The 23,661-nt window shown below is 40.8% G+C and overlaps 1 protein-coding gene across 1 annotated transcript; it reads left to right on the plus strand.

Moving 5' to 3' along the window:
• Nucleotides 1-3,383: 3,383 nt before the first annotated feature.
• On the plus strand, nucleotides 3,384-16,208 carry SRI (sorcin). Its single transcript, XM_036990673.2, has 8 exons — nucleotides 3,384-3,542; nucleotides 4,453-4,536; nucleotides 6,528-6,597; nucleotides 10,805-10,848; nucleotides 11,637-11,784; nucleotides 11,999-12,112; nucleotides 13,122-13,180; nucleotides 14,788-16,208. The coding sequence occupies exons 1-8, from the start codon at nucleotides 3,492-3,494 to the stop codon at nucleotides 14,812-14,814; spliced, it is 597 nt and encodes a 198-aa protein (XP_036846568.1). The 5' UTR covers nucleotides 3,384-3,491; the 3' UTR covers nucleotides 14,815-16,208.
• The last annotated feature ends 7,453 nt before the right edge of the window (nucleotides 16,209-23,661 follow it).

Consider the following 23,661-nt stretch of genomic DNA (forward strand, 5'->3'; position numbering starts at 1 on the left):
CTATTCAATTCAGCTCTTCAACACTCATGCAGTAGGAAGTGGTCTAAAGACAACTCCAATGACAATTAGCATAGTCACCTCTCCACGAAGCTAATTCTGTATTACTTAACACATACCTTGTATGCTATATACTTCTTTCAAACCTGAGTCTTGGAAGAGCTTATACTGAACTTTTGGCTCTCCCCTTCCTATCTAGTCTTTATGGTTGGTTACCTCCTTACAAAGAAATATTTTAAAACAGGGGCCAAGGAACAGAGAGCCCAGAAATAAATCTAGGCATATACGTTCAACTGATCTTTGACAAGAGTGACAAAAACACACAATGGAGAAAGGATGGTCTCTTCAGTAAACGGTGTTGGGAAAACTGGATATCCACGTGCAAAAGAATGAAATGGGACCTTATCTTAAACCATACACAAAAATTAACTCAAAATGGATTAACGAATTAAATGTAAGACCTAAGATTATAAAGCTTCTAGAAGAAAATACAAGGGAAAGTCTTCACAGCATTAGTCTTGGCAGTGGTACATGACAATAACATCAAAAGCATAGGCTACAAAAACAAATACAAGCAGGACTACATCAAACTAAGCCACTCTGCACAGCAAAGGAAACTAAAGAATGAGAAGGTAACCAACCCATGGAAAGGGAGAAAATATTTGCAAACCATATAACTGAAATGGAGTTAGTCTCCAATATATGTAAGTAAGTACTACAACTCAATAGCAATAAAACCTAATAACTGGACTAAAAACTGGACTAAGGACTCCAGTAAGCATTCTCCAAAGAAAATATATGAATGGCCAACAGGTATATTAAAAATGCTCAGTGTCATTAAATGTCAGGGAACCACAAATCAAAACCACAGAGATATCATCTCATACCTGTCAGGATGGCTATTACCAAAACAGCATCAGACGGTAAGTGCCGACAAGCATGTGGAAATTGGAACACTTGAATATTGTTTGTGGGAATGCAAAATGGTGTGGCAGCCATGGACAACAACACAGAGGTTCCTCAAAAAATTAAAAATAAAACTACTGTATAACCCAGTAATCTCACCTCTGGGTTTGCCCAAAAGAATTGAAATCAGGATCCCAAAGAAGTTATTTGCATACCTATGTTCTTTAGAGTATCATTTACAATAGCCAAGATATGGAAGCAAACCAAAGGTCTGCATACAGGGAATGGGTATAAGAAAATGTGGCATATCATTACAATGGGTTGTTATCCAGACTTAGAAGGCAATCCTGTCATATGCTACAACGTGGATGAACTTCACGGACATTATGCTTAGTGAAATAGGTTGAGCAGAAAAAGACAAATACTACATGATTCTACTCATGTAAATATCTAAAGTCATTAGACTCATAGAAACAGAAAGTAGAATGGTGGTTGCCAGGGGCTAGAGGGAGGTGTAAATGGGAGTTGTTCAATGGGTATAGATTTTCAGTCATGCAAGATGAACAGTTAGAGATGTGCTGTACAACACTGCATATATAACTGTGAACATCTGGTTCCATTGCTGCCAATTCAGCCAGACCATCAGGAGGCAGAGTGCCAAGATGAGAAAAAGCTCTCTATTCAACAAGCCCACAGCTTGGGAGGGGGAGGAGGGGGAACTATTGTCCTAAAGACCCATCCTAATTCAGGGTTGATTTCAAGCTCCTTTTTTGCTAGGAAAAGAGGGAGGAGGATGGGGGGCAGGAGGTGACAGGTAACTGTGCCATCAGGACATCAGCTAGGGCCTGAGGAGGGTGGTGGAGCTCCTAGTCCTTGCTCAGTTGACTTCCATTAGCACAGGTCCCTTCATGACGCACACATAAACTCTTGATAGGACAATTATTTTGCCTGAACTCTCAAGCTGCAAGCAAGTTCTTGACAAGCCTCTGTGCAGAGTTGCCCTTAGTTTGGCAGATCTAAGAGGGAGTGTTGATTACGGGTCTGTCGTATCTTTTAGTTCTTCTCCTCTCCTCTCTAAGGACTATTTCTCTCTCTCTCAACTCCAGGAACAAAATAGACAATGTTGCCCTGTCCATCTGGTTATCCTTATCTGCTCCTGGTGGCCTGCAAGGAGCTAGAGACCAGTTTTTAACTCCTTCCAGCCCTGTTACACATATAATTAACAATCCTGTATGGTACACTTAAAAATGTGTTAAGAGAGTAGCTCTCATATTAAGTGTTCTTATCACAATAATAATTTTAAAAGTACTCGTAAAATGTCTTATCTACCTCGATGATTGCTATGGTATTTGAACACAGTAACCTACTTCCTGGATCACAAACTAGGTAATAATAAATAGTTTATTTGACCTGAGACAACAAGGCCCATTAGAATTTTTCTCATAATTCAGGACTTTCATTTTTGGAGTTTAGGTATCCAAAAAGAATACTTGGAGGGAAGTTACAATAAGAGGAAAGCAATGACCCTAGTGTGAGCTCCGTTGAGGCCACCGTCCACCACTGTGAACATACAGTACTGCACTCAGCAGGTGCTCCAATCTTGTAAATGTTAGTGATTCAATTTTTCTGTGTGAATCTTGCTCATTAATGCATTTTTAAAAACGTTAGCAGTCTGCCTGACTGAAATGACATGAAACACCACCAAACAAAAACCTCACATCAGAATTGCTTTAGATTGTTCAACTGGATGAACAAGAAAAATGAATCAAGTAAAGCAAATCATTGTCTGAATCACCTAAGTTCTAGTCTCTCACCTTCCTGAGTTTTTACGAACACGCTCTTAGCTTGCTCTAAACTTTTCTTACATAAAAAGTAGCTGAGTATTTTGGAGAGAGGGTTTTGTCTGAATCAGCGAGATAATTCAAACAATTTATTTTCTAAGAAGGATCTGGGCGAGGCTGCCCTCCCTGGTAAATGCCCTCTGTCCCATATCTGAACTACGCCCAGCTTAACCAGGAGATGCCAATATCCCCTAGCGAGGAAGCACACTATTGTTGTTCAGTGAAATGCAATCTCAAGCTACACTCCCTGCACACAGTTCCTGAGGTTTACTGCTGGTTTCCAAGGACACTTTCATATTTTGTTCTTTCACTGTCTCCTTCCTCCACAGGCATCTAAGAGCTGCCCTTCTCCCGCAATAGTGCACTCTGCTTAGAGCCTGTCGGCCTAGTCCAATTAAGTTGTTTAAAATAAAAAACGCATCAGACAATTGCCAAGTAGGAAGAAGAAAAAAAAAGAATTCCCGGGGCACAGTATTGGTGTTGGAATGTGCCATTTGTTTCGAAGGGAGGAAAGTGCTTGGTGTGGATTGCATCGCGGGTCTGAAGTCACTTCCCGGACCTTGGATTTTACTCGGCCTGGGCACAGTAAACGCACAGATAGGGCACTGCGCAGGCAGGGGTCCGCGGCTGCCCGCGGACGCGCTCGGGAGGCGGCGCGGACGCGCGGGCTCCTCCGCCACGTGGTGCGCTCCGGGGCGGCGCGCGGCAGGCCGGCAGCGGGCGCAGGGCGGCGGCGCAGTCTGCACCATGGCCTACCCGGGGCACCCTGGCGCTGGCGGCGGGTACTACCCAGGCGGGGTAAGTGCTGCCCGCGCGGGTCGCGGCCCCGGGCGGACCCTTGACACCAACGACACCGAAAGGCCGCGCTGGGGGCCCGTGTCGGGGCGGCTTCCCGGCGCCTCCCACCCCCGGCTTCTGCCTGCCGGCCGCCCGACCCAGACCCTACCCTTTGCCCCTTTCTCCGGCTCCTTCGGGTCTGTCCCGTCTTCCGCCGGGTGTATTTTAACCCAGGGAGCCCGCCCTGTGACTCTAGGATGCGTGGCGTGAAATTGTACACATTGCACGTCGGCTTGCTTCCCCTCTCTGTTTCCCCTGAGAGCAACAGCCATTTTAATCTAGAATGGTCCAGACATCTACCTCTCCCTCTTTAAAAGAAAGTGAGAGAAAAAGAAAAGGCGGGGAGAGACCGCTGCGGGAGGAGGGCTGCCTCCCGGGCGCAGGGATGCGCGTCGCCGTGGGAACTGTTCCGGGACAGGACGTTCTCCCGTCTCACCGCCCCGGTCCTGGCTGCGAAACAGCCCCGCCAGACACCTAATCGCACGCTAGGCTACACCTGCCTCCAGCGCTTTTAAAATACCATGAACGCTGTAAAAATAAAAGGAAAGCAACTCCGAGCCGTGTTCATAAGTGGCTTGCCCAGGTTGTATTTACCTCAGTAACCTGTAGGCTAATAAGGATTTTTAAAGTTACTTCACTTACATAGATGTTAACTATCAGACAACTCATTTTGGTCCAAACTGCCAGTTTTTAAATTATAATGGAGTGCGAGTGGAAGAAAGGGGTGGACTGTTTGCAGTTCCAGTGTGCCTGGTGACAGGGAGTAAACGATGAGGGGCGGGCAATTGCCTGGCTTTGCACAAAGGCACTCAATGGCCAGAGAATAAAACTTGATTCAGCGGCATGATGCATTTGGTTTCCTGTTTTACAGTATGGAGGGGCCCCCGGAGGACCTGCATTTCCTGGACAAACTCAGGACCCGCTGTATGGCTATTTTGCTGCTGTAGCTGGACAGGTTAGCTTTCCTTTAAATATTAAAGAATTGTGAGAGTCTGCGTCTGTATTAGCCTTTGTTATAGCACAGAAAAATGCACTTGCCTCAGGGAAAGAATCCTTTTGCCTCTGCAAAAGAGAAAGAAGGAAATGTATAGTCGGTTTCTTATTTCTGAATATTAAGAACAAATTAGGACAGAGTGTTACTCCTATTTATTTTAAGTCCAAAACTAAACTAGTGATTGAATTAGGGTCAGATTGAATAAAACGGGGGATTTAAATTACTTTGAAGATCTGTAAGGTGGAAGGATACTTTTAGAACTATGAGTTGTGAGGGGAATTTCCAGAAAAGAAATCCCAGAGATGGTGAAATCCCTGATTTTACAATTTAATGTACCAGTAACTATGTAGTCAGATTCAATTTGACACTTTCCTTGGTTTGAATTTGATTATTAATCAATTGCCCCCTAAGGAAATCAGTATATATGGTAAAAACCCACCAGCTTCAAAACAAGAAAGCTGCTTCTCTTTTCTTACTATTAGGAAGTTAATTTTGTACAGTTTAGTTTCTTTTTGATGCAGATGTTGTTACTGGGTCAGCTCTTCTGTGCCCTTATTAGGTCTTGTGGCCTCTTGACCCAGAGAGAGAATAAAGACCTTCAAGACCTTTCCCTTCCCTGCACTCTGAGTTGGGTGACAGCGGTGGTGTGCACTGGGGGAGGACACGTCCCCTGCTCAGGAGGCCACTGCGTATGGTACAAGTACTGCTGCTGTGACCCAGACGTGTCCAAAGGGCATGTTTGCTTTTCTGAATCCAACTTAGCTTTCTTTTGATGAAAAATGAGAAATAACACCATCTTTATATGAAAATACCTTAGAATACTATGGGGTAGAAACCCAAGACCATCTTTTGGAATAGCATTCTAAGAAATGCAGTTGGAGAAATTGAGTGGAAAATTGAGTCTGAAACTGAGTTTCCCTTTAAGTATCTGCTCAATCTGTTGATGATCTGTATCTCTGAAACCACAAGAGCAGGCGGAGCTCTAGGCTGTATTCTTAGATTGCCTCTCTCTCCAGCCCTGTAAGTGACCCCACCTGTTTAGCTTTCAGCAGCCCTGGCCTGCATCAGCATATCCATCATCTTTCAAATTATTAATCCTGTTCCTCGTTTAGAATTTAAAATACCCATGGACTTGAAGATTTAGTGTCTAATTTTAAAATCCCTAGAAGTAACATGTATCTAGTTTCTGAACAAGGTCTGCAAATAAATAATAATAGGAACCTGTTTCTTCCACATACAACTGTGGTCTGGAAAAACATTCACCCCATCAGAAGCAAAGATGATCACAAAGGCTTCGCTCTGTTAGAACCAAGCTTTGTATCTACTGATGTCGTATGTATACCCTGCTCTCCCCTCCCCTGCCAAAAAAAAAAAAAAAGATTTTTAAGCAACTACATAATTTATTTGAAAATACTTAACTTTGGTATTTTTCTAGCTCAGACTGAGAGTAGCAGTTCAAGACAAAGTAGTTTTATTTATACATTAAAAAATATTTATCAATGGGGGAAGCTGAGCTCAGTGTTTTATTAAAAGAGGAACCTTACACTTGAGAAGGTTTATGCCACATCCGATTGAGGAACTTAGAGGAAATGGTGAAAAGATGTTGGTAATACTAAAGTATAGGTGTAACTAGCTTTCAGACTTTGTTAATTCTTGTGTAATAATTATTTAAAATAGTCTGAAATTGAATGTGCTCTTTAGGTATTAAAAAATGCATTTATTGTTCATTGCCCTAATTACCAATTTGGGGAAGAGGACTTAATTTGTTTTTCTTTCATCATTCAATTATTTTTGAAAGTAGAATCTAGAAAATACCTGTATTTGGAAGACTGCTTTAGAAAAATGCATAATACTCATTATCTTTGTTATTGTTGCTACACTGAGTATTGAAAGTAAAGAACTAGAAGGTACAAATCACTATTGTGATTCCTTTTCACATTTCTTTTCAAAAGGATGGGCAAATAGATGCCGATGAATTGCAGAGATGCCTGACACAGTCGGGCATTGCCGGAGGATACAAACGTAAGTTGGCAGGCCCCCAATTTCTCCGAAAGTACTCTTACTTGTTTTTGCTGTTCCCGTGATCATAACCTTCACGGAAACCCAGCTTTTCTGATCAGCAAAATTTAGAAATTTGAAGCCAAATTCTGTTCATTATTTCAAAATGTTATTTTGAAAACAGTTCTTACTAACTCATTGCATACTACCCACCAGTTTAGTGGTTTCTTGGATGTAGGTTCCATGTATTTGGACTCATGCTAAGCAATGACCTACTTTCTGTGGCTTCCTTCACAGTGGATGGCGAGGTTAGTGCTGACATGAAGCCTGCCAGGTCAGGTGTCATGATCGACAGGAGTTCCTACTGCAGACTGTGTGCCAAGCCCTTACTCTGTCCCGAGCCTGGTGGCCTTTAGGGCTGGTTCTGAGTGGTTGGACCTGTCTGCCTTCCCCTGCCTTTCTTCCTGCCGCTTCAGAGAGGAGCTCAGGCTAAGTCAGAGATGCCCTTCCTAATTTCTAAGCTCTTTATACTGGTCCTCCTCCTCCCTCTCCTCCTCAGTTCCTCTCAGACAGGATCTGCGGCCTTATAATTCAGCACTTACATCCCTTCCTGCCCTTTGAGCTCTCTGCCACGAGCTGCAAATGAGGAGCCATTGCAGAGACGCTGCATCCAGAGGGCCTTCTCTTCATCCCACACACGTACCACATGCTTCTTCTCAAATCAGATCTCAAGCAGGGCAGATATCCAGGGTGGAGATTAGTGTCTTGACAGAAGTGCCTTATCTGCCGACTTCTTTGCCAGATGTTAATTGAGATACACATCAAATTGCCTGGTAAATTGTGAATTAAAATGCTGAAAACTGGGATCTACACCAGAGGATTTATACCACGTTTTTGGACCATTTGATGGCATATTTACTAGATGGCTCTCTTTTTAAATGATTGACCCTTCTGTTTTTATTATCCTTTGTTTTATATGACTTCGATAAATATCCTAATAATATCTCCTGCAATATCCTATTAATATGGGGGAATTAATGCAAAAGAGGAACGCTTTGCATATGTCATTTAAGCTGGTCCAAAACAAAGGAAGCACTTTCTCAATTAGGGGACTTTTCACTGTTGTAGGTAATACAATTAAATTGTTCATTGTTAACTTCAAGCAGTTGGGGCTAGTGAACAAAGAAGGTCTAGTGTCAGGGTTTACAACAGTGACTGTGTCACAATATAAACTGCTGTTCTGCATCCTTTCATTAGAAGAGGTGTGGCCTGTTTTGAAGTCACACTAACAAAGTGGGTTGTATATCCTTGGAGAGCAGTCCTCTTAAAGCTTTCATTTGAGAATGATGGCTAAGTCATGGCCTTAGACCACTGAGTTACAGGGAAGACATTTCGTCAGGCCTCAGAACCATGTGATGGAATTAATTTCCTTACTGTCATCCAGTTGTGGAGGCTGTAAGGCACCCCTCACCATCCTGCTGGGGATGTGTCAGAGTGATCTCTGTAATACAGAAGTTATACAGCCACTGGTCTTCTAGACCCAGCTTCCAAACCAGAAAGTACAGATGGGGGAAGGGGAAGGGATACTGCAGCCTATACCTATGGGCATTTTCTTAACCAGTTTAAAAGGAAGCAGACATAACTAGAGGTGGAGCTGATGAGGGAAGTTGCTCTAGTCTGTACGATAGTGATTCACCTTCTGTCTTTGCCTTGAGTGTAATTGTTTCTCTGTGGTAAGTCTGAGAGAAACAACTAGAGGTAGGGTCCCTTACATGGTGAATTTCTACTAGAAGAAAAGAGGCTTGAAGGATTCTGGTAAAATGAACGGGAAAAAGGGAAGAGTAAAAGTAAAATGATTGCAGAGAGTCTTTTGAAATTAATTAAAACAGAATCAACATTAACGAAAGCAATTTCTGGGGAAAAATACAATTAAAATTCAAGAAGAGTTTTTGTTACCCAAACTTAGATGTCAGTGTTCTAGCTCGTTAAACTGCAGTGATAAATTTTCTTGGTTAACATTTATTCATTGCCCATCTCATTCCCTCCCTGTTAAATCACACAGAAGATGAGATTTCCAAATTTCTGTGCTTCCTATCATACAGCTCTGACCTGTCACTCCCCTCTGTCGTACTTCCTTGGTGCCTAGAAAAAAAGGTGAACGCATTAGCCTCTGTAATGGGGCCTCATCAAACAGTACTTCCTCCAACTTCCTTTGCACGCCCTGGACTTTCCTGCTTCTCTGTTTATCCTGATCCCTAGCTCTATTTGGCTGTCACCAGATGTCCTACATCTTTTCTATCATTCAAGGATTGCCTTAAATGCTACTTCTCTGAAGTCTTTCTTACTAGGAGGGAACCTCAATACCTCTTGGTATTTCTCAGTATCTCCATTATGGCTTATCACTCTACCTTGATTAAGTCATGTGCTCATGACATATCTTTTCCTTAGAATCTCAGCTAGGGCAGGACCCAGTTTTGCATTTGTATCTCCAGTGTTCTTGGTTTCCTGAGCCTTGCATTTAGTGAGTACTTAACAGACGTTTGTTGAGTTAATGAGTATGGGAGATGTTCTGAAATGGAAGAAATCAAAGCCCAATACCCTTATTGGTATTTTCACTTTAAGACTGCTATTTGACTTAAAGGATTATACATCATTTTTAAGTATCAGTAAAAATCAGATTCTATTTTAAAAACATCCTTCTTAGACTCTCTTAGAGGGGTATATACAGCTCTGCACAGGGATGAGAATTCAGTCTCATCTACTCATACTTGTCCAACAATTTTCAATGGGCACCCACCATGTGCTGGGTGCTGGGTGCAAACCCAAACAATGTGTGTGGGATGTTGCGAAAAGCATTGGGATAAGTGATGTATAGTGTGGATCATATACATACTATGTATGCCTAGGTATGTTCCCAGTAGGTCATTAAACAGTAAGTGTATTCTGGTCTGGTTGTCTAAGTGAGGTATGGAAATGCCCTCAGAACACCCTTGAACTGTAAACTAAAAAGTCTTTTGAACAGTGGCCATTGCTGAACTGGTTATTGCAGACCAGCCCAGAGTGCTCTTACTTAACACATAATTATAAAATATTTATCTGGTTTCATATACAAGCTTATGGAATATGAACAGAGGTCATAGGCTACTTGAGGTAGGAGGTTACCATTCAGTACCTGACATTAAAGGGAAAGAAAGAAAAACAAATATTAGACACAGAACTAGCCAGCAATTTACAGTCAGTTGTCGTACAGTAGGAAACAAAGCAAACCTATTGTCCCACCTACCTACCATGGTGGATATAATACCTTGTGGCTCCTTATGGTGAACTGAACTCACTATAGTACAATTTCAAAGGCAAGAAGGTATATAATACTTATAAAAGACAATGTGACAGAAAAATGTAAGCCTATCCAAGAATAGGGATAACTGTACAGTGAACTTCTGTGTACCAATCAATCAGCTTCAACAGTTATCAAAGGTGTTTCCATTCTTATTTCATCTATAAACTTGCCCATTTTCTTCTGAAGTAGTAGCAGTTTGAATCTATGCTAAAATAATTAACTAATGTGATTTCAAATAAGATGTGATTTCAAAACTGTGAAACACAGGTTTGAACTGCATGGGTCCACTTATACACAGATATTTTTCCCCAATAAATATGTTGGAAATTTTTTAGATTTGCAACAATTTGAGAAACCTTTTTTTCTCCAGCTTAAGAATGCAGTATATAATGCATATACAAAATACGTCTTCACCAACTGTTTATGATTAGTAAGGCTTCCTGTCAATAGTAGGCTATTAGTTAAGTTTTTGGGGAGGCAAAAGTTACATGTGCGTTTTTGACTATGCAGGGGTCTGTGCCCCTAACTCCCATGTTAAGATTCAATTGGCATCTTAACATTTCTGTATACAAAAAACATCAGTGTATACTTTTCTAAAAGATAAGGACACTTTTTTCCCCCAACTTCAAAACCATAAACACACTTGAAAATACTAACAGCACTATGCAATACTTTTTTTTAAAAAATTGAAGTTGTTAAAATCAAAATTGGGTTTTAGAAGGAATCTTGTCTGTCTACTTTAAAGCTCCACAATTTAGTTTCACATAGGTTCAGCAGCATATAAAAATAAAAGTATATAAATGATCACATTCCTAATTAATTTGAATGTACCCAGGGTAATGTCAGCTTTTAAAATTGTAATAATATTTATGTACTTTTTTGATTTAACAGCTTTTAACCTGGAGACTTGTCGGCTTATGGTTTCAATGCTGGATGTATCCTTTACCTAGATTGCTGTCTAGAGTATTTATACTTGACCAAAAAACCTCCTTCCTCAAGGTTTTAATCCAAGAATTAGTACCCAGTAAACACAGAGTGACAAATGACCACAAAAAGTTTGCCACAATCATCAGCTTTAAGATGTAATTCGGTGGGAGAAAGGAAGAGAGCCTAGCACACAGAATGTGGTTCAAGAATTCAAGGAAGCATCAAAGAGAAACGAGCGTGGCAATCCGAGCGGTCAGGGAAGCTTTTTGGCTTTCACGCTGATGGTTCTTTAGGGTTCAAACCTGGCCTTCAAGCGGTGGAATTTTCCACCTCACAGTTGTTGACTCAGTTGAGCTAGTGATGGGCCCTGTCGTGCCTTCCATCCCACCTCATTTCCCAAAAGTGAAAAGCCTGGGTCTGGGGGCTTAACAAGGGAGCATTAGGGCCACAGAGGACCCCAAGACAAAAGGGTAAGTAGCCTAGCCTGAGGCACCCAGAAAGGGCAGCCCTATTCCAGTAACAAGACTGCTTTTTACATGTGGCTCACAGTGGCCATGTTATTTCCTCGCAGTCACATCACATAGATTATCTTTTCCCCATAGTGAGAATATGGATTCAGAGCTTTGTCTCCTTGGGCCCTTCTTCTTATATCATTAGAGGATCATTTTATTATATCATGCCAAGAACATGTAACATTTTAGCAGAAAGAAATTGGATTCCCATACCCTTGACCTTTGATTTAACCATTAAAAAATGTTGCAAAATACAGATGCTGTTATCCTTGATTACAGCTCAGAGAGATATGTCAGGCACGATGGGTTTCAATGAGTTTAAAGAACTCTGGGCTGTACTGAATGGCTGGAGACAGCACTTCATCAGTTTTGACAGTGACAGGAGTGGAACTGTGGATCCTCAGGAACTGCAGAAGGCCCTGACAACAATGGGTGGGTATGGCCAACCCCAGCTCTCTCTTCCTTGGTAGAAGAGTTCTTTTTAATTCTCAAGGGAAGTGCTACAGGCAGTTTCTCTTTTGTCAAAGTAGTGTGTATTCACAATTGAAATGAATACACTCAGTCTTAAACAATTATGCCTGATTATTTTAATCGGCTTTTTGTAATCCTTTAACTATCTTTGCTGGGTGATTTTTCCTCCCTACAGGATTTAGGTTGAGTCCCCAGGCTGTGAATTCAATTGCAAAACGATACAGCACCAATGGCAAGATCACCTTCGATGACTATATCGCCTGCTGCGTCAAACTGCGAGCTCTCACAGGTGTGGTCTTGGAGAGGGTGTTACCACCATGGGCCAAAAAGGCACAGTTTTTATATTTCTCTTCTCAGTGCTTCTGAACTCTTACTGTTCACAATCTTTTTCCCCCCTAATTTTAGTGGCCTTTTAATATTGCTATTGAGCATATCTAGTAGAATAATGTTTTTCAGAAGTCTTTTCAAATTAATAAGTAATCTGCCATTAAATAATCCTAACTAAATTTTACTAAAAGTCTCCAAAACATAAACAGGCTACTTGTATATTTTTTTAAATCAGATTATGAGTATTCTGTGATTTCTCCCTCGAATTAAAATATGTGGAAAGAGTGAAATTAGTCTTTTGAGAGGCTGTCTTTTCTGATTCCTCCTGTTGGAAAGCAGCATAAAATAGTGGTCCTCTGCTTCAGATATACTTCTTAAATGAAGCTATTATCAATAATCTGTACTTTTCTGTTCCCTCTATTCTTTTTCTTCCTCTGGTATATTTTTTTTTCTTGTCCCATCCCTCACCTTCCTTTTTTTACTTTCTTAATGTGGTTTCATAATTTTCTTGCATTGAGCAGAGATTTTTTATTAAATCCTTTTCACTAGGACAGAGCTCAAAATGGGTGGACTAGTTGGTCACAGCCATTTGTCATGTTCAGAACACCATCTTGTTTTAATCAAATGATACCCTTGTTGTAAAGAAGTCTGAAATTCTGTGCTTCCATCACAGTCAAGTAATGGCCTTGGAACTCACCAGAGCTTTACTGACTTTGGGATAAGGCATTTTCTTCCAGTTCCACGTTGAAAAAGACAATTGGCCACCTTCTGTATATTGTATTACTTTGTTGTATATGAAATCTATTGATATTCATATAGTTGATTTCTTTGCTCTGTGTTTTGTTTTGTGTTAGCTGGTTGTACAGTGTAAATGTTACTACAGTTTGAATCTATGCTAAAATAATTAACTAATATGATTTCAAATAAGATGATTTTAAAAAACCAGTACATTTTGCTGTGGTGTTTTGCAGATAGTTTTCGAAGACGGGATACTGCTCAGCAAGGTGTTGTGAATTTCCCATATGATGATGTAAGTCTCAGTAAATTCAGAACTGAGTAAATGAATAAGGTATATATCAAATGGGCATCGCTTTTTAAGTCAGATGTTAAGAGCATCTTAAGGATGCTAGAGCAATCAAGCTTAAATGATTAGAAGGAGTTACCATTCCAAATTTATTAATTTCATTTATTACTAGTCTTATCGATAGACCAGTATTTGATTTTCATTAAAAAATCCTTGGTCAAAGCCCAGCCTGCCCCACTTACTTAGCTGGATCACTTAGGCAGTTTCTTCATTGCTCTGAGACTGAGGAAGGAGAAAGCAGTAAGCAGTAATAATGCCTCCTTCACTGGGCTTGAGTTTGACCAGGTATGTCCTCAACACCCACGCAGAGTTCTGTCTGCCTTTCCCATTGTTAGATCATCTCAGTCGTTGAGAAGTGACTTGAACAGCTCAGAGATGCACACGGCACACCCCCATTCTTCATCGAGGACATAAAGCACAAACAAGTTACAATTTAAAACTGTATTCACTACACAGCTGCCCAAAAAGATGTAGGATAAAGCCACATGACCAGTGTGACAGTAAACAAGTGCCACCTTTGATGGTATTAGTTGGATATACATAACAAAGCTAGGGAGATGTTTTTCCATATTTTGTGCAGCCATTGATTAAAATATCACTTTAGAATAGCAGTGACTATAACTCAACATTCTAAAATGTTTCTCTATTACAAAATACAAAGATGCACATTGTTTTGGCCTAGCAGCTGCCGCGGTTATAAAAACAATTTAAGAAGGCTTGTGTGTAAATGTTTACTTTTTCTGCTTAGAGGTATGTTCTCTTTAGTGTGCATTCACATCTCAGGTGGTAGCTGTCACCCTTTCCCAAGATGGAGAGGCAGCCTGTGGAGTGGCAGGGTCACAGGCTTTGACCTCAGAGGGGGCCCCTTGAGAGAGAGCGAAATGTCCAGATCTTTGGTTTCCTTTTCCCTGAAATAGGGATAATTAGTGTGGCCTTGAGGATAGTTTTACAAGGGTCACCCAGCCCACAGTGCCTCGCTGGTGCTGGAAGAGGGATGAAGAAAATCGGTAGAAAAGTAGAGTCTCTCGGTGTGTGCTTAGTGGTGAGACAAACATTTCACAGCCAGTGCTGATGCTTCTAGACCCAGGCTTCTGAATTCCAGGGGAAAGAGCAGACACTTTCTGTGCATACAGAGACTTGCATACCAGGATTTATTGTAATAAGGCAGGTTTTAGAGGAACACACTGTTGAAAAGCACTGTTAGAGTAGTGGGGTACTGCAGTGTGGAAGTCTTGTGATAAAACAGCATAAAAGCAACTGTTGTTTCTATTAATGGGTAGGTCAAAAGCCTGAGATACTCTTCAGAATTTAAAGAATTCCTTATCCATGGAGTAAGATATGCTTCCTTTAAGCAGCTTTGATGTGAGAATCCCATTGGATTTTATATTAGACTGCTTCCCTTTCCACCCATCATTTACTCTTATTTTAGAAAGGATTTTTTTTATTATCGACAATTCAAATTAGAAAACCAAAATGTAAGCTACCTAAAAAAAAGCTCAGGTGTATTTGGTGTTACGATGTCCACAGTCTAATGCTCAGTTTCTCTCTTTCAGTTCATTCAATGTGTCATGAGTGTTTAAACCAAGAGGAAGCTGGAGGCTGGATGAACATAATCAACATTCCGATGGGAGTTCTTTTGCTCTTACTCTTTGCCTTCAGTAATGTGTGCAAACTTACATTGCCACTTTTCCTTAACAGCTGTTGTAAAGGTTTATTACTTCACATACAACTGAAGTTTTTAGTATTGATAATAAAATATTTGGAATTTTATTAACATCAGGTCTGTAACAGCATTTAAGACTTCCTTGAGCCATTGTCATTCATGCCTTATTTTTTGCTTAAGCTTCTCATGTAAATTTAAGTGTGCGAAATGTTAAGGCGCATTATACACTTTTCATTGTAAGATACTAAAACTTTTTCTTCAGACTACAGCTGTGGTCTTTCCTAGAAGGGCTTTTGCATCATATTGAAAGTTTTATGTATGGAGTATTCTTATATAAATGGTTAGACCCTCTTGGATGCAACAAACAAAACATGGTAATCAAATGTCAGGGTTAACCTCAGTGGCAACCTTAAGGCTTACAGATATTTTGGTGGCTGTATGAATGGACAGAGAACCAGACTGATGATTTTCTGCCTCTTGAAAACCTATTGAACAATTTGAGTGACAAATGACTATCTTTCACCAAATTCCTTGTCATCATGCATATAGACCTTTGTTAACTATACTGAAAAGTCTTGTACTTTATGAACTTAACTATGTAAAAAAGAAAATTGTCAGAAAACAATTAAGGGAATATAAGAAAATATTGACTATGGTTATTTTTGGCTAATGGGATTCTAGGTGACTTTAGTTCCCTTCATGCATTTCAGTATTTTCCAAGTTTCCTATAATGTGTGTGCTTTCATTTTAACATCAGAAGATGTTAAAATATTCATATATCCACTTTGATATGCCATGTTCATGTTAAATTTAAAAATATCCACAGCAAAAGGACTGGAAAAAGTGTACCGAAATGTGGATGTGGCTCCCACTGTGAGTCAGGATTTTTCTTCCATCCTAGTACTTTTCCAAATATTTTCTGATAAGCAAGTATTACATTTGTAATGGAAGACATTTTTTTTTCCAGTTTTAAGATCTGGATTCTGATGCTAACTTCTTACTAAATATGTGGTTTGATCATTTTGGATAATTTCAGAGCTTCAAGTTTTCTCATTGCTCAAAAGGAGGTAGTTCTGAATATGAAAAATGTGTTGGTATAATCATCACTAATTTATGTTTCTATTCCTTAAATTTAACACTAGCCTGGTTTGCTGGGGTTTTTTTGCAAGCGAGCTTAACAGATAAAACAGCAAAATTAGTCTATTTTCTCCCTGCCAGCAGAGTATGTTTTATTTTAGGACACAATGTGAGAGTTACCATTCAGATGATCAATTTAGTTCTCAACCAATGAAAATAAAACATTTCTAAGTATCTTCAGCCTCATTTCACTAATTTTTCTTTCAAATATTGCTAAAATATATTTATTCATTTTATAAATATTTCTTAAACCCTAAATTACATATTTATGTCAAGTAGTCACCCGTAGGCTGTGTATTTAATAATACGGCAGTCTGCTATCTAGTATGTAGTGAGGCGAGGTTTTATTCCAGATACATTGTGTGAGGCCAGAAAGCTTGGCTTGAGCCGGAGCTGTTCAGAAAGGGTGGAAGAGGACTTAAAAAGAACCAGCAGAGTTCCAGACCTCCTGTTTGCTTCCAACTCGCAAGGATCCTCTGAGGAAATCATAGCCTAAGGAAATGATGATTTCCTGGGTGGCTCTTATGTGGTAAGGAAGAAGGCCCTTGCTGACCCAAGGTCATAGGCCATATTTGACCCATCCTACTGCTTTGAAAAGTCCCAAGGTGTGATGCATCATGATTGCCTTTGGGTAAATGCTAAAGTATTATAAAACAACGTCTCTGGAAATTTTCAGTCAACTCGGTTTTGTTATTGGTACCTTAGTGAGTCTTACGTCTTCCACCTCCACTGTTTCTGAAAGCATGGAGCCTCGTCTTCAGTATGTCCCTGCAGTTAGAAAGTTTCCTTCCCCCCAACAAATTTGATGTGTCCATCCCCTTTCTTTAATTACACCCAAAGCCTTCATTACAAGTGAATCTCGTGTTGCCTTATTTCTACTTTATCTTGTGTTTTGCATTTCATTCATTATATACTTCCAGTGCAGCCTCACCCACCTCTTTAAAACTGTTCCTTGATCTTTTTTCTTAAAGCTTCGAGCTGGAGCACAGTAAAGCTGTGAGCTCACACTTGAATACTTGTTATTTGAAGGATTAAGTTCCTCCAATCACCCCAACTCAAGATGTTAATTTAATTTTGGAGATGTGTGCTTTAGTCTTGTGTTTGAAGAGATTCATGATTTATAAAGTACTTGTTAACTCTTCAAGCACTCCAGAGGCATGTGGCTGCAGGAAGCCTGGTGCTTCCCTGGAGACAGTTGGCATACGTTTGAGCCACAGTGGTCATGTTTAATCAGTCATGTCTCTCTCCTGCTGAGCCCAAGTGGAGTTTAGACTCCACCGCCGCATGGTGTTCCAGTGGTCCCATCTGTCCCTGGGATGGCGCGTGAGCTACAACTTCTGTTATCTCTGAACCAGACTTAGCTTTTGCTCAGCTCTTACTGTTTCAGAGCTCATCTGAATTATTCGATGTCTAAAATAGCATAAGTACAAGAAATGGAGGTAGATGTAACTGCCATATATTTTTTTATAATTCATAAATTTCATAATGAATGTTCAAACCCTTAGTCAACAACTTCGATTTTTCTCACATTAACACAGTACTTTGACTACTTAGTTTTCAAATGAGTACATTTTCCCTCAGCAGCCTATGAGCTGCAGGCAAGGGAACTGCAAACACCAGGGGAAAGGCTGATGGGGGAAAGCTGCTTGGGAGATGACAAAATGCAGGTGGAACAATGTTCTGGTCAGTGAACTCATGAACCTCAGCGCTGTGGCCTAGCACAGATGGGCTTATTAGGCAAACACTTCCCGGACTCAAGTCAGGCTTCAGGAAGGTGGTCTTGTTAGGGCCAGAACCTGTGAGGCAGAGCAGTTGGCTAAACAGACGACTGCCACCCAGCTAGGAAACTGTCCAACACAATAAGCATTCAGGTTTTTCTAAAGGATTGCATTTCTCATCGTGGTGACGCTCCCTCCTAGCTCAGCATGGAACAGAAAGAACCCCCTCTGGATACCCAGACAAAGCTTCTGAATGAGAAACAGTGGCTGGAAGGAAAAATAGGATGAAAGGGAGTCATGTGTCAAAATAGCATAAATCTTTTATTGAAACTCACTTTATTGATGTTACAATGAGAGTAACATAGAAAACTGTGGTATCTTATTAGCTTCAGAAGTGAATACTAGTAAGATCCAGAAATCTGAACCTCAAGTTACAGTCATCTTTAAAAACAGATTTTTACCTATACCTACAATATAAGAACTTTGTAACTTGAACAGCCATAACACAAATCACACTTGCTTAGGAAAGCAGTTGCCATATACATTTCAGTTGGTGCTTGCCAGAACCCAGTTTGTTTTAAAATAGCTTAAGAACCCAAAGTGCAGAGTAGCAGAGAGAATACAGTATTAAAATGAAGCCAAACTAAGTATATACACATGATTACCTGGTTACCAAATGTGATTAACACCTCCCCACCTAGTGGCTTCTATCTGTAGATGGGACATCACCCCTTGAAGATGACATGTGGGAAACTAGTGCTGACCTAGACTGACTAACAAACTACTATTTTTAGGTAGAACATCAGTTTCTAAAAGAAGTTGTGTTTTGGGGATGATAGATAGGAGGGGCACACTCTTCCAGCAAGTTAAAAAAGGAGTACATGCTTAGTTACTCTGAAAAACTTTGTTAAGCACTTTGGAAGTCAGTGTAAAAAAAAAAATATTTTTTTCCATAGAAAACAAAAAATGGGTCCTTTTTACCCATTAAAAAAGACTCGCTGTAGAATCACAGTTTGATTTTGCGAACTAGAAAAGTGGAGTTTCTAATCAGGCAGTGATATACATGTATAATTTAGCAAGAATTCATGTATTATTACTGAATAAACACTTAAATTCATATCAGCACTTTTCTGTATTGTGTTATCTGGTATAACTTAGCACCGCTATGTTTAAAGATTTGGGGGCTATCTGCACTATTTTAGAGCTTGACCATCAAAACACAAACCCATGCCTTAAACTTCATCAAATAAGAAGAGGCTAAGCCCTAAAATTAAATGTAGATTAGTATAGATCTTTTAAAATTAATCACACTGAGAGGAAAATGCCTTTTTCTTCATAAACTCTGAAATCTTTGACTTTGAAAACACGTGTTCTTAACAAGATTGCTAGTCTCATTGTATGCCTTTCTTTCAAACGAAAAACACGCACATTTCCCCATTTTGATTTCAAGAATACCTAAAAACATGAAATGATGATGACCTTGAGCAAAAACACTGCCAGCCTAGAAAGCACCTGCCAGTACAACAGAGGTTCCATGAACCATGCAACAGGGACACACCCACCAGGCAGAAGGCACTGGACCATGAAGTACTTATAGAGCCCAAACTCAAACTGCAAAGGACACAGGCCTGTCCTAGGCACTCAGGTCTCTCTCCCCACCATGCTGCAGCTCGGCACATGGCTCCTGAGCTCTTCCTGGACTCTCCACTCTGCTCCTCTGCTAAATGCCCCACGACCTCCCGCCTCACTGCTTTCTAGCTCCCCTCCATCCTGAACACTTTCAGGACCAATCCTTGGGTCACTCCGCCAGTTGCATAACCTGAGCCGTAACCCGGTGCTAATGGAAGACAAACGGTGCCTCCTTCCCCACCATGCTCCTGTATCTGTTCTCCGAATTGCCAGTGTAACCAAAGAAGGGACTTACCTCCATGACATAAAGTTTCTAGTCAGGAGAAAAAGGCAGACAGCTACTGAAGGGAGAGCGACTTCGGAGGTAGGAAGGGTCTGGAAGCATCTCTCAACCCCTACAGTGAGGATTCTATGTCCTAGTTTAAAGGACAAAAATACTAAGCAGGTTTTTGTTTTTGAAGGCTTTGCTTTTCTACTTATAAACTGAACTAAAAGATGCTCCATTCTGGAAGCTCCGACAAAGCAATGCATATAGTGTGAACAGAAAGATTATCCCCGTCCCCTAAGGTCTTGCTGCATCCACATTTGCCCCACATCTGAGGGGTGGTATGGTGGAAAAGCACCCGGCCAGAGAGCCCATGCTCTGAGCACGCGCCAGAAGTTCCCAGCAGGTGTGGCTGTTCACACGCACACGCACGCAGGCACACACACACGGGATGGGCGGCTGCCTCTCAGCTGATTTTAACAAGAGGGGCCTGGGGTGCCTCACAATCCAATAAGAGGAGGAAGCTGTTAGCAAAGTGCTGTGCTCTCCCATGCCTGGAGGGAAGTTCCTGCAGTAATCAGAGAATAACTCAGGGAAAAACAAGTTTGTGCCCAAATTCAGCCCTATTCCACAGAGATGTTTGCTTACATGTTTTAAGCCAGTAGAATGATAAATTCATCTTGACTCCATTTAAGAATAAGGAAGTATTTGGGTGGCAGTTTTAGAGGAAAACAGGTGAAAGGAAAAAGATGATTTGGAGCATAAAAAATATGACTTTATGCTGCAAATGGACATTAGACCATTTCACGGGAAACCTGGTGCCAATTTACCAACTGGCAGGAACATTTAAACCATGCCGCCCATAGGGACACCCAGGGCAGTGGCGGACAGCTCCGTCTGGCCTCCTGCACTCCCACCCTCCACTGGGGCTGCCCCTTGCTCTACTTCCCAAATACTCCGCAAGCTACTCCAGATCCTCTGGGCCCTTCTTTTTTAGTTTAAGTAAAAGAAAGATAAAATAGTTTTCTCTTTACGTAAGGATTTATTATCATGTTGAATAACACAGGAGATATTTAAAGCACTAAGTATATAATTAAAATAGCACTACATGACAACAAGAAATGAATGGATGAAATAAATAAACAGACAAACTTGATTTTGAAACACTGAGAGAAGTGAACAGAAGTAGCCTATTTCCTATAGCCCATAAAAAACTATAAAAAGCAAAGAACAAAATTTGAAAAGGTAAAAGGTAGAGTAGCCATGAGAAATCTGGACAATGGACAGGATTAAGTTATGCAAATCTGCAGGGGAATCAACAGAAATAAAAAATGACAAATGTAAGCCTGTTCCGGAATTCAAACACAAATGGTTGTTCTCTGGAAGTGCACAGAATATCTAATTTTATCTTTTCAGCAACTTCTTTTAGAAACCCTATCAATCCTATGTTCAGAAATCTATGTTGGACTGACCTTATGTACAAACACATTTTTAAAGCCTTTTTAAAGTGAGAGGGAGAGATAAGGGAGAAAGGGAGGGAAGGAAACTGGAGTATCACTTAAGCATCTTTATCAAACTGAAAAATATGTCTGGCATTTTAACCCTACATTTTCTTTATTAGTTGCACTTTTTTTTTTTTAAAGGAACAGCAGTGTTTCTTCTTAAAACACAGCAACTACAGCAAATTAAAAGGCTTCCTTCTGCTGCACTGATGGTGAAGTTTATTACTTTCCACTTACTGCATGTGATGAGGAATCACTTTCTAGCCAGAGACTCCAGAGGAGGAAGCCACCTCCTGACTATAGAAAGGGTGGCTGATCACAGAAACCAGTTAGTCTGACCAGCCAGCCCCTTCAGGACTCAGTTACTCCTCACCCCGCTTGAGGACAGAGAAGAGATCTAAGTGTTTGTTTAAATCAGAGTTTACCACTGTAATGACTGTGGGTAAATGGAACATCTCAGGCAGCAGGGCTGTCAATCTGAAGTCTTAGCTATGCACAGAACTCCAGAAAGAGAGGGAAAAGGCATACAATGGATCATAAAGGCCAAATAACTGCTCTTTTCTGCTTCATATAAATGTCCTATAGGTCACTGCGGGATATAAATATTAGTTGCATGATACAAATTGCTATTTGGCCTCAAAATTCCTCCCCAAAATAGATATATATAAAAACAATAATGCTGCGCTTGTGTCAGTGCCATGGGTCTGTTCTCCCTGCCTCAGTGGGTGAAGAGTCATAAATAGGCTGATTACATCTAGAACACCAACCATGAATACACATACAGGTACTTCTCAAAACTATTCCATTGAGATTATAAACATGACAAAGAATTCTGCAAATGGCTGTAAGAATGTTTAAACATTTTAGATTGAGCAGATACCCAGAATAGAACATTCGAGCAACTACAAAATCATAATCTCATAATCTCTGCAAACAAAACACTTTTCATTCAGTTCCTTATGAAGGTTATTACTAAGGAGGATGACTATAAACTATATACCTCTAGAACAACCATCACTCCCAAAAGGCATGTACTACTGATCGTCACTTGAAATTATAATTTTCATGTAAAAGTAACTGAGGTGAGGAAAGAGAGAGGGCTGAGGGGCTCTGCTGATGGCGTAGCTAGCCATCTGTGGATTCTTTCAAATTAGAGCTTGTATAACCATAACTAGGAAGCATATTTACATGAGGTACCTTACATTCAAATCTATAAACTCTTTTATAGTCAAAATAAAGCTTATAACGTTAGCATTTTATACAGTCAATACCAGAAAACATTCAGTGCACTTGGTCAAAAGTGATCTTTTCTTAGTCAAAAGCCACTTTATTTGCTACATCTTTAAATCTGTCTGCCCTTCTGTCCTTGGCTTCGAGCTATGTGGAAACATCACCCAAACTTCAGTCTGCTGGGTCACACTTTACTGTAGTATCAACGATTATCTCTTGCTGTCATGAAAAATGCTGCTTACGCTTTAGACTTTGGGATAACTAAGTCGCTTTTCAAATGTCTTCAAAGGCTTTCCGAAGAGAGGGCCACTGAAGATAGAAACACACAGAGTGTGAACACTGGCCTCTAACTCGCCCCTGCGGTTTGGACATTGCAGATGATGCCATGGAGAGGAAATGGATGTTGTCTATGGAACAGTATGGGGAGAGGTTAAATTTAGAGGACATTTCTGAAATCCTGTCTGCAGATTCCATTCCTCTCAAAAAAAGGAGAGAAAATGAGTACATTCTGAAGTACTCTTCCCTTCAAAGCATCTAACTGACCCCATCAATTTCAGAGCTCACTGTGCTGCCTCCCTAGGGAAGCGTCCCTCTGGAATGGCAGAGCCGCGCTCTATCGCTTTGGTTGTAAAGAGGGACTTTAACAGAGATTTCTCTTTTTTCTGGGTTGAAAAGAGTTAACATCAGATTCTTTCCCCTGCTGGCTATCTGCATAATTTTGCAGTTGCTGCCCACTCGTGGTTGTTGGTGTCTGTTAACCCTCTGTGGCCTGCTGAGGCGTCCCAGCCCAGCTCTAGAATCTTCCACCATCTTGCTTCCAAGCCCGTGCAGAAGGACCTGTTTGGGAAGCATGTCCCACTGATGGTAGATAGCCTTAATAAACAGTGTGAAGTTGTTTTTATCAAAACAAGTCATTCATTTTAGGTAAGAGTGGCTAAAAATTTCTGTTAAAGAACAAAACCTGAGGCCCCAGAGCGTTAGAATATTGGCAAGTGAAGCTACCTCTGGCCTCGTGCGTCTTTGTGCCCTTGCTGGGGGCTCAGAGGCCACAGGGGGAGACCAGCCGAGCTCTGGTACTGAAAGGTGACAGCTGCTCAGGCAGGCTCTGCAGCCCCCAGGGGGAAATTGGACAGAGTGGAGGATCCCCAGCAAGCAGTGCATCAGCCACAGAGGGACTGGTGACAGGACAGCAGCTGTGCGACTGGCCTCCGGTCCCAGGAAGCCGTGGAGGCCCTACAGTTTGCAGGGCATTTTGTTCTCGTGTTCAATTAATTGCTCAATAA

The sequence above is a fragment of the Manis javanica genome, chromosome 6 (assembly GCF_040802235.1).
Source record: "Manis javanica isolate MJ-LG chromosome 6, MJ_LKY, whole genome shotgun sequence".
Taxonomy (NCBI): Eukaryota; Metazoa; Chordata; class Mammalia; order Pholidota; family Manidae; genus Manis; species Manis javanica.